The sequence below is a fragment of the Diabrotica virgifera genome, chromosome 3 (assembly GCF_917563875.1).
Source record: "Diabrotica virgifera virgifera chromosome 3, PGI_DIABVI_V3a".
In the NCBI taxonomy this organism is placed as follows: Eukaryota; Metazoa; Arthropoda; class Insecta; order Coleoptera; family Chrysomelidae; genus Diabrotica; species Diabrotica virgifera.
In genome coordinates this window covers 197,040,156-197,055,251 of record NC_065445.1, presented here as the reverse complement: position 1 = coordinate 197,055,251, position 15,096 = coordinate 197,040,156, and the positions used below count along the sequence as shown (strand labels likewise).

The window sequence follows — 15,096 nt, the reverse complement described above, 5'->3', positions numbered from 1 at the left end:
TCTTCCTCGGACACAGGAAAATTAACTTCTCAAACCGGTCAACGATTTCGTTTCAACTTAATTCTGCTCGCAAAGGCCAATTTCACCACGTTACACTGACTTCTCACTTTTCCAAAACTGGACTGCTGTGTTCAGATATTAATTTCACAGTGCCTATTTTTTCTCTCGTCAAAATCAGACTCAACACTCTCATCCCTTCCATCCATCATTTTCCACCAATCACAAATCATCCTTTCTACCCAATACACCCATATTATCATTTCTTAAGAATCGATTTAATTTGTATACAACTTTCCAATTTGTTAAATTCTGGGAGACATCAAATTACTCTCATTGCTAAACAAAAAGCCCTACATTCTAAATTAAATACATTTGTTTGCCGCTTAACCTTCTTCGAATTTTTTTTATCAAATATGTTATTATCCATTGCAAAGCGAAATAAACGGTATTGTCTAATCTTGACCGCACCATTGTTTAAGTCCGTTCAAAAACCCATTAAGAAAAACCACTTTTTTAACGATTTCACTTTTTCGCGAAAACACTGATTACCAACTAAATTATCCTATTAAAATTTTTGGCCATATACAGGTCGATGAAAATCTATAATTTCGTAGTCTCTGATATAAATTTATTTACTAAATTTTTCCCACAAAAAAATTGTACAACAAATCGCTGCCTTTGAACTCGATAAAATTCTTTGCATCTGCAACTGATTTTCTCGAGGCAAAACAATTTTCCGGTATACCTTTTTCATTTTCCTAATTTATTTCCTATTTCCTACCTTAACTATTTATTATGTGTCCTTCCTTCCTTTACTCATGATACTTGTACACATCGTGAATATTATAAATTCCTCTGATCTTTTCCGAATCAACATGCCTCAAAACATATAGTATAAGAGCTGTGAGACATTTTTGAGTAGGTATTTTAGGCAACCTGAAAATTTTTCAGGTGACTCTTCTATGATAGCCTAATACAAAAATGCCGGTCTGGCTGGAGGGTAGCGGTTATTTTCCCCAAAAATCCCCCCCAAATTTAAAAAAAGAGTAAAAATTTTTTTACAAAAAAATATCATTGATATGACTTGAAAGTAAATTTAAATATTCAAATATAAAGAAAATAAACAGACAAGGCGATTTGAGGGCGATTTTAACTCTGCAAGATACTTGCATGGGCGCCCCAGGATTATTTTCAGGGGGTGCATCTGAACTTCAGAAGATTTCATCTGAATCTGTACATACTATTAATGAGTATAAAATATACAATTATACATGCATACCTATGTACATTCCTTCCGGACAGGGAGGTGCAATTGTTATTTTGGCAGGGTATTTTTTAATTTTAAATATAAATATTCTAAAAAAGACACGTTTTTTTTGGTGACATTATCCAATTGCCATGTGATCAAACAAATTACGCGTGCATATAAATGAAACCACTATAGGTAAGCAGCAGTGTGAGAAAGAGCTTATACCGATAGCTGTTTGCGTCCTCTGTTGTAGCTGAGCGAGTCCGTTCGCTCGAGAAAAATCACATAACCTGGCGATATCCATGTTGTTGTTTCTCGAAACGTTAGAGTAATTATTATATATTATAGTTTTTCAAGTAACTTTTTCTTAATTAAAGAAAAATAATACGTACTATACAATAGATTTTGCAAATATGATAGAAAAAGACAAATTTATTATTATAAATATATAGGTAGAAAAGTATAAAACTATAAACTAAATTAATTCTGTGTCCGAATCTTGTACTTCTTCTTCAAATTTCTAATCGGAGCTTAAATGTTCATTCTCATCTTCTTCGTCAGACTCTCCTCGAGACTCAGATTCCTCTTCTACATGATCTGTAAATACTTGTAATATGTATTTAGAATTAATTAAAAATAATCTGTGATTAATTAATTAAGTTGCTACGTATTCTCTGTCCTTTTATACAGAGTCGAAGCCTGGACAATCACGGGCGCATCTGAAGAAAGACTTGCCATTGTTGAGATGTGGTGTTATCGAATAATGTAAAAAATATCATGCACACAACACTTAACACACAGGGAAACATTAAGAAAGATGAAAAAGGCAAAATAAGAAATACTCAACACTATGAAGGAAAGAAAAATGAGCTAAAATAAATATACATTCTCTTCTTCTTCATCAGACTCCCCTCGATACTTAGATTCTTCTACCTGATCTGTAAATAGTTGTAATATGTATTTAGAATTAATGAAAAATTAATTAGTGGTTAATTGATTGAGTTGCTACGTATTCTTACTTATATAACCAATGCTTAATACTTTTCCTTATATAACCAATCACATCACGTTTTTTATTTCTTAGTATATGACCAAAGTAGCTCATGTTTCTTTCCTTCATAGTGTTGAGTATTTCTTTTGCCTTTTTCATCTTTCTTAATGTTTCCGTGTTTGTTACGTATTCGATAACTCCACATCTCAACAACGGTAAGTCTTTCTTCAGATGAGCATGTGATTGTCCAGGCTTCGACTCCGTATAAAAGGACGGAGAATACGTAGCAACTAAACTAATTAATGATACAACTATTTACAGATCATGTAGAAGAGGAATCTGAGTCTCGAGGGGAGTCTGACGAAGAGGAAGAGAATGAATATTAAGGCTCAGATGAGGAGTTTGAAGAAGAAGTACAAGACTCGGCCACAGAAATAATTTAGTTTATAGTTTTATACTTTTCTACCTATATATTTATAATAATAAATTTCATTCTTTTTCTGTCTTTTTCTATCATATTTGAAAAGTCTATTGTAAAATACGTATTATTTTTCTTTAATTAAGAAAAAGTTACTTAAAAAACTATAATATATAATAATTACTCTAACGTTTCGAGAAACAACAACATGGATATGGCCAGGTTATGTGATTTTTCTCCTGCGAACGGACTCGCTCAGCTACAACAGAGGACGCAAACAGCTATCGGTATACGATCTTTCTCACACTGCTGCTGACCTATAGCGCTTTTCATTTATATTCACGCGTAATTTTTTTGATCACCTGACAATTGGAAAATTTCACCAAAAAAAAACCTGTCTTTTTTAGAATATTTATTTTGTATTATTAAAAAATACCCTGTCAAATAACAATTGCACCTCCCTGTCCGGAAGGAATGTACATACATAGCTATGCATGTATAGTTGTATATTATATACTTCTTAATAGTATGTACAGATTCAGATGAAATCTTCTGAAGCAGATGCATCCCCTGAAAATAATCCTGGGGCGCCCATGCAAGTATCTTGCAGAGTTAAAATCGCCCTTAAATCGCATGGCCTGTTTATTTTCTTTATATTTGAATATATAAATTTACTTTAAAGTCACGTCAATGATATTTTTTGTAATAACAATTTTTACCCTTTTGTTTAACTTTGGGGGGGATTTTTGGGGAAAATAACCGCTACCCTCCAGCCAGACCGGCATTTTTGTATTAGGCTATCATGGAATAGTCAGCTGAAAAATTTTCAGGTTGCCTAAAATACCTACTCAAAAATGTCTCACAGCTCTTGGACCAATAGCAAGTTTCTACTATCACGATTAAATTGATACACGGTGAGTCACATCTCTCTACGATTTGATCTTCCAACATTTTACTAATTTCCCCTTTCACCTGTTGTCGATATTCACACGGAATCCTAGGTTTCCTAGGTTTTTCACCTCAAATGCATTTTTAAAATTTTGGGTCGTTCTATGTTTCATTTATTAAGTTTTTATAGTTTCCTAAATTCAAGCGCATCGTCTTTTCTTTTCCTTCTAACTCTTTACCCATGTTTATCGTATATTCTGCATCCTTGTTTTCACATGCTTCTTCTTCGCCTAACACTGTTTCAATTGTACTCTTCTCGTTTTCTTTTGTTAATCTTATTTCTTCTTCTTTTTCCTGGTTCATCTCTTCTTTTGAGGAGATCCATATTTCATTTTCCTTTGTTACTCTCATTCCTTCTTCTTCTCCTGGGCTCAACTCTTCTTTTGAGGAATTCCAGGTCTCATTTTCTTTTGTTACTTTCAATTTTTCTTCTTCTTCTGGGTTCAACTCTTCTTTTGAGGAATCCCAGGTCTCATTTTATTTTGTTACTGTCAATTTTTCCTTCTCTTCGGGGCTCAACTCTTCTTTTGAGGAATCCCAGATTTCATGACAATTTAATTGAGTAATTAAGTAAATTAAGAATCTGCTCATCAATCTTATAAAAGAGAGAAATACAGAGCATAACAAAATGGTGTTCCGAGGCATTAAAGGGTATTTCTATATGCCAGAATATTCCACAGGGTGTTCCAAACTTTGAGAAAAAAACACACTATGATTGTTACACCCGGTATACAATGACACTTATCTGTTTAGCAACAATATTGTTACGTCAATATTCTTGAAGAAAAAAGCTATAACATATTAAAAAAATCACTAGTCAGACAACAGGTTTAGGAAATACAAGACATCAAAAATGTCCCATTTTTAAGGTGGTCCCATCGACAAAGCTTCGCAATGGTGATCACTAGAGCTCGGGAAATATGCACTTAAAAAACCCTAAAATATGCATGCAAATATGCACAAAAAACAGTTGAATAAAAAACTCAGCAATCTTTGTATTGAAAGTATTTAATTTATTTTATGCTAAATTCACAAAAATATTTATTGAAATTTCTACATCATTATATTCATGTATTTTTATATTCATCATCATCAGTCTTTATTATATTGTTATTAAACGGTATGAAAACTATATATTTATTATTAAATGTTTTTCTAAATTTTCTAGAAAAAAGTGTGCCGTCTATCTGATAATAATTGTTTATATGCAGAAAAACCTCTTTCTATCTCACCCCTGTTGAGCTGTCCCCCCACCTTATAGATATTAAAATACAAACAGTGCTAAATTACGAGCTATCTATGAGATTTCATATACCGTAGATTAAAAATTTCGGGCTCGTTACACTGGCCAGAAATTTAATATTTTTGTGGGGGCTGGGGGCTGACGTAGCCCCCCTCCCACTACTTAAAAATAGAGATATTGAATTGATCTTTGCGGAGGAATTACGAGCTATTTATGAGCTTTCGAAGTGATATAGTTTAGATTTTTGAGCTTATCCCCTTAACCCTCGAACAACATTTTAATTGATTCAACTCAAGAGAAAAATGTCGAGAAAAATTAAAATATATCGAATCGAGGGTATAATTTGTATAGATAGCGTATAAATTCTAAGAATAAACTTTTAAAATGCGCGCATTTCGATTTTTGAGCTACAACTCCTTCGCAAGAAAACCTCCCCATCTTCCCGGCTTAAGAGAGAATTGTACTTAAATTTAAAAAAATTAAATATTTTGTGGCTACATATTGTTTACTATTTATTTGTGAGCTTGCAAAATATGCGCATTTCGATTATTGAATTGCAATGTGTCGTCACTGAAGGTAAAAATCAACTATTACCTTCTATTTCAGTCAACCACCATTGATTTACCTCAATAAACAAGAGTGAAATAGTGCCAACTTGCGCTTTTACCCTGGGGGTGGATGGGGTGGGGTGGATGGGGCCACCCCCTTATTGGGGGTGAAAATTACTTTATTTAATTATAATAAGAATATTAAAATAAATAATTAAAAATAATAATGGAAGTCTTAAATACAATCAAAACCAGAAAATTGGAATATCTCGTACATATTACACGTGGAGAGAGATACAACTTGCTACAACTCATTATGCAGGGAAAGATTCAAGGAAAAAGAAACATAAGGAGACGCAGAATATCGTGGCTGCACAACCCGAGAGAATGCTACGGTTGTACATCAAATGAACTTTTCAGAGCAGCCGTTTCCAAAGTCAGAATAGCTATGATGATTGACGACCTCCGTCGCGGAAATGGCACTTGAAGAAGAAGAAGAAAAATAACCCCACAAATAGATAAAGAGATAAATTCTAAGGAAAATTTGTTATATGTATAAAGTTATCAAAATACATAAATCAATACTTTATGAGTTATCAAAGATCAAAGATTTTGATTTTTTGTGAAAAAATGCATGTTTTAAAGCGGTTTTTAATAACTAACTCAAAATATGCGCTTTTGATAAAAGCATATGCACTTATAAAATTTATCCAAAATATGCAAATATGCACTTAATATGCATTTTGCATATTTCCCGAACTCTAGTGATCACCAAAAATAATTAAAATTTACTTACTTGTGTAAAGTCATTGTCTTCAGATTCTTTGAGGTAATGAAAATCTCGAACTCTCTTTCTAATGTCTGTTTTATTTCCACTCCGTTAACTGAATCCATACCCAATTCAGGTAACGTTACATGATGGCTTACTGCCTTCATATCAGTAATACCTAGAGTATAATAAAGGTAGTAAAAAATTAGGTGCTAGAACAATATCTACCTATAATACGCAAAATCCCAGGGCCGACAAACGTTCCTCATTTTTTCACAAATAAAATGTATAGAAAATCGTAGTATTAGTATATATTTATTATACTTTAATGTATCTTCTTTTGTGTAAACAAAAATGTAATTAATAATCAAATATTTATAATTTTATTTAAGTGACTCAAAGTGGTAGTAGGGTACAACACCGACCGGATAGAAATAGACGTAAACATACTTTTTTTGGCTCCATTATAGTCAAATCCTTCAAAACAAAACTCTCTTCAAAACGAATTTTATGTTTACCTAGTGTGCACTTGTTTTTCAGTTACGCCGTAAAAATGAGTGGCGCATACAATATTCCAGCTACAAAAGATCTGATATGGATATTACGTGGCGCCAAATAGTTATTTTCCTAACTAGTGCGGAAAGCGATACTTTCACGCACGAGACTGCCGTTGACCCGAACGACGGGATAGCGAAGTTCGAGCAAGCAGTCGAGTGCGGGGAAGACACTTTCCGCATGAGTTAGGAACAATATTTTTTCTAGAGCCGTACGTTTGGAAAAAAGCCACAAAAAATAGAGTTTTATCAACTTTTATTTAGAAGTGAAAATACACAAATTAATTCTTTGGCAAGGTCGTCAAAACCAAACTTTCAATATAATGGGTTACCAAGACGACGATATTGGTTTCCATGACGACGATTCAAAACCATTGTAATTTTCTACTGATCTGACTTTTAAATATTATGTCAAAATAATTTTATTTCATCGAATTATCACGTTAATTTCATTAAAACATGAACACAATAAGATAAATTTGAAATAAATTGGTAAATAATATCTAAATATTAGTTTATTCCATATATTATAATATATTATAACGCCATATTACAAGGTATTTTACTTTCCTGCACGCCGTGCGGGAAAATTTACTTTCACGCACGCCGCACGGGAAAGTGCAACTTTCGGAAACGAAATGCGTTCGTGAAAGTGGCTCTTTTAGCACGGCCGTAGAAAAATGTATTTTCATTTTGATGCAAAACAAAATTTTAGTTTTATTTTAAAATATTTTTCCATAATATTTGCTAAATAACATCGCACACATCTTATGGAAAATATAATGTCACTCAAATTCAATAAAATTTATACGAATAGATTCGTTTTAAATTAACGGTCAAATCTTATCATTGCGCCAACTCTTAATTATGATTAATTACGGCGCAAATTGCAATTAAAGTTTATCGAAATCAAATGTTTTAGTCAGTAAAAGTGTCAGTTACCATCACTATTGCTCTGGGTGCTATTCAAAAGAGCTTAAACCCCGCTGGGCCTAAGCGGATTAGTGAAACTAATCCGCTGATTTATGGAGTACCGACAATTTGGGTATTATAAAATATTTTTTCTCTCTCTAACTTATGTACGTATCCATTTGATTTCAGATTTATTTATATCAATTTCTGCTCTTATTATTGAAAATATGGAGTTGGCGCAATGATAAGATTTGACCGTTAATTTAAAACGAATCTATTCGTATAAATTTTATTGAATTTGAGTGACATTATATTTTCCATAAGATGTGTGCGATGTCCTTTGAAGTAAACGCGCCACAAAAGAGTTTCAAAATTCAAACTGTACCAAAGTTACTCTTTTGTGGCGCGTTTAATTCAAATTTAGCAAATCTTATGCAAAAATCTTTTAAAACAAAACTGAAATTAAATTTTGCATCAAAATGAAAATACATTTTCGCGCCACATAATATTCCTATCAGATCTTTTGTAGCTGGAATATTGTATGCGCCACTCATTTTTACGGCGTTTAGCAGTTTTTTACTCTTGTATCAGGAGTTTTTCAAAGTTTTTTTTTATAAATTAAATGTATGAAGTTGAATGCAATTTTTCTCGATTACACGTTAAGCTTTATAAATGGTCGCCTTTGTCGCATTATCTATTATCTCCCAAATGATCTAGTGTCCATCGAATGTACACTAGATTTTTTTCTATTCGTAATAGGTTGAAAAATATTATTGGGATGGCCGGTTAATGAACTCGGATTGCTCGTTGCCAGATCAAATTTAGCGTCGTAACCACTACAAATACATAAACCATTTCGGGAATAATCGCTTAACCGATTTTGACCACTAAACATGAGTTTGAAACGTATTGACAAGTAGTATCTGATGCTTCTAAGGTCAAGTATGATAACTGAAGCTATTATAGGAATTTTTGAGCTTGAAAAACCGTTTTTCCCATAGGAAATAGATTTGATCATTCTTATGAAGCCTATAACTTAAATATTCGAATTTTCCCTGACATGAGGTATACGCCGTCAGATTTGTCCAGAGTCCTTATACAAACGCTCAGTTATTGGCGCAATTCGTAGGTTGAAATTTTGAGTAATTGTCGAAAAACCAAAATTTTCAAAGTTTAGTTTTTCAGTTTTTAGGCGATACTGAGCCGTGTGTATATCTGATCCTGACGACTTAAACACCATTTTAAAGCTTAATTCAACACTATTGATTTGGTGTATTTGAGGTTCTCATGTCTCTTCTTGAACCGAAGATATATGCCCCCCAAAATATCCCGTTTTGTACCTACCAAGTCCTATAGCTGGCTTATGGGTGGTCAAAAGTCACAAACTACACCGGTTCTGAATCGGCCCTGACTCCCTCTTCAAACACAGAAAGAAAAATCAGATCGGTTTAACTTTTCCAGCCACATACATATCCACAAACATTTTCCCTTTTTTAACTAGAAATTGAGTCAGATTTCTGAGCTCGGTAACTTTTGAATGGTATAACCGATTTTCAAAATTAGACATGCGTTGGAAAGGTAATGATCAGTACGATTATAAACCATAAAGGTCGTACTTAAATTTTCGAAGTTTTTGGGAGTTTTGGGGACGAGCACGAAAAACAGGTCCTAAATAAGAAGGGCCGTAAAATCCACACCCTTGGACCAAAATGGATGGTTGACATATGAATGGGTGAGTATTTCCCTGAACTTTAAGATAGGAGTTGGCCCAGTTTTCAATTCAGTCAGATTTATCAAATCGAAAATTTCGTGTATATATAGTGTCGCGCGTAGGGGGGTGTAGGTGTGCGCCACTGGCGAGAACTGCCGTTCTCTGGTAATAACATGACGTAAAATTCGTAATTCTTGAAGAATTTGACTATTCGCTCCGTGCGTCTCCCCTCTATTTGCAACCACGTGACACGCTGTCAGATTTGTAAGGACGTTTTAGCATTAAGTCTTATGGGATTATTTTGTTAAATTTGAATATTTTATTTTGTAGTGATAATAACCGAATACAAATGGCTAGAATTCATTAGTTATTCTTTTATGGTGTCATTTGTAGTTCAACAAAAATATTTCTTGTCGTTAATAACGATTTATTGACATATGATTGATGACAGTGATAGTGACGTTATTATACATACCGTATCCGTAATTATTGGGAGCCAATTCGGATTTATCAGAGCTAAAAAGTGTATGTAGTATGTACGAAACTTATAAAAACGTAAATAATATTATCATATCATGTGTATATTGCCATATCCTTTGTATAATATGAAAAAAGTTAACCTCACTTCATTCTTCTAACAGCATTAATCAATTTGATTATACTAATTTTATTCGTTCATCTAATTTTTTTGAGAACTTTGGGAACGAGTAACATAAAAGTATTTCACATCACTATTTCTCCATGTATTTTTACAGTGAACAACACAATAATTTCTCAAGATAAATCAGTCATGTGTTCATTTACGAGAAGACGTTATCAGCCACCAAACCAAATTAATATAGGACCTTTCACATTCCCATATAAAACATCTGTTAAATACCTTGGCATAATTTTAAATCAAAAGCTCTATTGGAAAGAACATATTCATCATTTGTCAAATAATATGAAAACGCAATAAATGTACGAAGAGCTTTTAGTCATACAAAGTGGGGAGCCGATCCAAATATATCACTAATCTTCTATAGAGCACTAATACGTTCAGTGATTGACTATGGTTGTATTTTATAAGGAAATGCAAATTTAACTCAACTGGAGATATTGGAAAAAATAAAAAAGTGTTTACGACTCTGTCTTGGATGTAGGTATACAAAGCACACCAACACATATTAGAAATCGAAGCAGCAGAGCCTCCTTTGAATTTTAGACGGCAATTTTTGTGTGATGTTTTTATATCAAAACTCCTAGCACAGAAAGGATCTGAGAAAATACAAAACCTCAATTCAAAAATAGATAGTCCCAGGGCCGGCGATAACGGGCGCAAGGGATGTACTGCAGGCGGGCGCCCCTGTTTGGGGGGCGCCAAAATGAGCTTTTTTCCTGTTGCTGTTATACAAAATACCAATTTAAAACAATCGAAGGGCGCCTATGCTAGCTTTGCAGGCGGGCACCTTTTACCCTTGCTCCGAAACTGGATAGTCCCTTCTGGCGACGTGTCAAGTCCTTTGTACTTAAAGGACGTAAGTATTTGTAATGAAATAATACTCGATGTAAAATACTTTATTTTAAAGAATTATGCACATGGTTTCCATTTTCTATCGCAGTATTAAGTATGTGACAGCTGTCGTTCAGATGACAGTAGTACCAACCTACATTCATGGTTAAGGGAGTTTTACACGAACATAACACCTCCTCCCTTGACCATGAATTACAAAAGTTAACTAGAAGTAAAAGTACTTACAAATTCAGTCTGGTAACAGGTTTCCTTACTCTAGTGGAACGCCTTAAAATGGGTTCCTCAGTTTCAGTTTGAGCCCCAGGTACACTATTCGAACTTTCCATATTGTTTGAAATTTCGGATTCATCAGTAATCACTTCGGTAGGTGGTGGTGAGACACTGTGCTCTGGAATTGATGCCTCCCTCGGAATCAAATTGTGAGTAATGGTATCCGGAATGTAACATGTTGGATTATTTTGAGATGGAGTATATTCCCCAATTTGCCGTATTTGGTCTACATGACGTTTCCATGTTCTACCATCATCTAACTGAATTAAATAATGCAATAACCCTAATCTGAGTACAATAATGCCAAATTGCCATTTAGAATGAAAATAATCCCTCACGGAAACCCTAGTTCCTATATCAAAGTTTCTTAGACTCATATCAGTATAGGTAACTCTATCACTACATGAAGGTTTAAGTAAATCTAATCTATTCCTTATTTGTCTTCCTAACATAAGTTCTGAGGGACTTTTACCTGTAACTGTATGTGGGCTTCTGCGGTATTGCATAAGTAGCTTACATAATTCAAACTCCCTGTCATTTCCCTCACTTCGCATAGCCCTTAAACATTTTTTTAGTATTTGGACATATCTCTCTCCCTGTCCATTAGTTGCAGGATGGTAGGGTGCAGTAAATTTTTGTGTAATTCCATTATCTTTCATAAAAGTTCTAAACTCATGAGAGTCAAATTGTCTACCATTGTCTGTAACAAAAACTTTAGGAATACCAAAAGTTGTAAAAATTTTTCGGCAAATTTCAATAGTAGTTTTTGTAGTAGTATTTTTTGTGAAATGAATTTCAGGCCATTTACTGAAGGAATCTACCAATATAAAATAATAACCTCCATTGAAAGGTCCAGCGTAATCAGCATGCACTCGTTCAAAACAAAATTTTGGTGGCTCCCATATATGAGAATTATCTTTAATTGGGTTGTTCTTGTGCTTATTGCACTCTAAACAATTTTTACAAAGTGACTCAATATCCTGGTCTATGTGAGGCCACCAGCAATAACTACGAGCTAAAGATTTCATTCTAACTATTCCAAAATGTGCAGTATGTAATTCTGTCAAAATTTTATTTCTCAATTTAGTAGGTATAACTACTCTTTGTCCTCTCATAATAACATCAGATTGTAATGAAAATTCAGCTTGATTTATATTGAAGCTAAATCGTTTATCAACAGGTTTTCCTGTTTTTAACCCAACAAGTAATTTTTTTAAGGTATGATCATTTTTTGTATGAAAAGCTAGATCTCTAATATTTGTAGGCAAAGTTTCAATTTGATTTATTTCAAAAATATCTGGCTCATCATGTGTGAAATTTTGTTCTGATTTTATAGGTAGACGTGAAAGTGCGTCAGCATTGAGATGAGAATCTGTATTTTTGTAACGAATGTCATAATTCAAACCTTGTAAGAAAATTGCATAATGTTGCATTCTTGTTGCACTTAAAACTGGTAGGCTTTTATCAGGTGCAAAAATTTGAACTAACGGTTTATGATCAGTGAGCAAAGTAAATTTCCTAGCACATAAATAATTGTAAAATTTTTTTACTCCAAAAATTATGCTGTAAGCTTCTTTGTCTATTTGTGAGTACCTTTGCTGTGTAGTAGTAAGAGTTTGAGAAGCAAACTGTAAGGGTCTCTCTGTACCATCTGAAAAGATATGTGAAAGTACTGCACCTACCCCATAGGGTGATGCATCAGTTGCTAGGACTAATGGTAAATTTGGGTCATAGTGACATAAAACATTTCTAGAACAAATGAGTTTTTTTGCTTTGTCAAACGCAGTTTGACAAGTATTCGACCATTTAAAATTGACATTCTTTTTAAGTAAATTATTTAATGGTTGTAAAATTGTAGAAGTATCTTTTAAAAAACGTCTGTAATAATTAATTAGGCCACAGAAACTCCGAACTTGAGTTCTGTTTGTAGGTATTGGAGCATTTGCAATTGCAGTTACCTTATCTGCACTAGTAGACACACCCGTTTTACTCATCTTATATCCACAGTAGTCAATCTCGTCTTTGAAAAATTCGCTTTTATCCAAATTTATATGTAAATTATGTTCAGATAATTTCTTTAAAACTTGTTCAAGTCTTTGTAAATGTAAGGTATTATTTGGAGCTGTAATTCTTATATCATCCTGAAATATTGAAATACCATCTATTCCTTGTAGCATTTGCTCCATTAAACGTTGCCATTTGGCAGGAGCACTAGCAATTCCAAACATTAATCGATTTGGTTGAAATAAACCTTTATGGGTGTTTAATGTAAGTAAATGTTTCATTTCATCTTTTATTGGCAAGTGTAAGTAAGCTTTCGTAATATCTATTTTTGTATATTTGTCCCCACCTGCTAATTGGGAAAGTAGGTCATCTGGTGTAGGTAAAGGGTATTCATCCACTTCAATGCAAGGGTTTAATGTGATTTTAAAATCACCACAAATGCGTATGTCCCCATTTTGTTTAACTACAGGAACAATAGGAGTTGCCCAGTCCGAAAATGCTACTTTCTTTAAGACTCCCTGATTTACTAAGGACTCTAATTCTGCCTCAACTTTAGGGCGTAATGCAAAAGCTACAGGACGGGCCTTACAAAATTTTGCTTTAGTACCAGGTTTTAGATAAATTTCAGCCTCTAACCCTTTTATTTCACCAACTGACTTTTCAAATAAATGTTTATATTTATCTAACAAAGTTGCAATTTCAAAATTTTCATGTAGAATTGTATTTACCTGATGTAAATTGATTTCCAGAGCATGTATCCACTCTCGACCAACCAGTGAGTAGCCATCACCATCCACCACATACAACTTTAGAGTGTGCTTTAATTCCTGGTGCTCAACCTCCACTGAAACTAAACCTAAAACATTCAAATTATTTTTGCAGTATGTAGTTAATTTAACATCCGATTTTTGTAATTGTAATGCAGGAAAATATTTTTCAAATATATTTTTATTTATGATTGTAACAGCAGCGCCAGAATCAATTTCAAAATTTAAAATATTACCATTCACTTTTAAATTTATAAAAAATTTATCTTTGCAATTTCCAGCATTTACTTCTAAGACCTCTTGAGCAGAGTTTACTGAATTTACTTGCCTGTGTGAATTTTGTTGTGCCTTTAAACAAACTTTTTGAATGTGTCCGACGTTTTTACAAAAGTTACAGATTAAATGCTTTTTATTACATTTATCGGCTAAATGCGAGGTGTCTCCGCATCTATAACAAGCCCTATTACGGTTATTTGACATTGTAAAAGTATTATTAGGAGAGCTACTATGATTATTTACTGTATTATTATCATTAAATTTACTAGTGTTTGTATTTTTATGAAAACTTTTTGCTTTCGCATTTAAAACATTTATACTAGCCTGATTGTAATTATTGTTGTGAGAAAATTGATTACTATCCTTTTCTGAAGTTTCCATGCTTGCTGCAATTTCTACGGCTCGGTCCAAGTCCAATCCCTTTGTTTCTAATAGTCTGGCTTGAATCCTCTTTGACTGTAAACCAAAAACAAACTGATTTCGTATAGCACTTTTTAAATATGTGGAAAAGTTGCAGTTTATGGCAAGTTTCTGTAGAGAATGTAGGTATTCTTGTATACTTTCGCCTTCTGCTTGTCTTTTTGATTGAAACCTAAATATTTCAGCAATTTCAAGTGGTGCAGGGTTGTAAAAATTATCCATTAACTTAACTGTATCCTCATATGACTTGTCTTCAGGGACCTCTGGAGCTAGTTTATCGCACAGTGTATCGTATGCTTCCGACCCCATGTAATGTAGTAAATAGGGCAATTTCATTTCCTCTGGAATTTTAAAAACTTTGTATGCTCCTTCCAGCCGTTTTACCCACCTGGACCATTTTGTAGCTGTCTGGTTAAAAGGTTCAACGGAAAACTGGAATGTAGAAACTTGTGTAGACATTACTGGAGCTGTAGCAGGTGCAACTATCGCAGTTGTAGTCGAGG

At 33.5% G+C, this 15,096-nt stretch overlaps 1 protein-coding gene across 1 annotated transcript in view; it reads right to left on the bottom strand.

Annotated features, from left to right (window-relative positions):
• LOC126882672 (fatty acid synthase-like) overlaps positions 1-15,096 on the bottom strand; it is a 410,665-nt gene that overhangs the window by 38,984 nt on the left and 356,585 nt on the right. Inside the window, 1 exon segment of the mRNA XM_050647647.1 lies at positions 6,194-6,344. Coding sequence (XP_050503604.1) covers positions 6,194-6,344 — 151 coding nt within the window.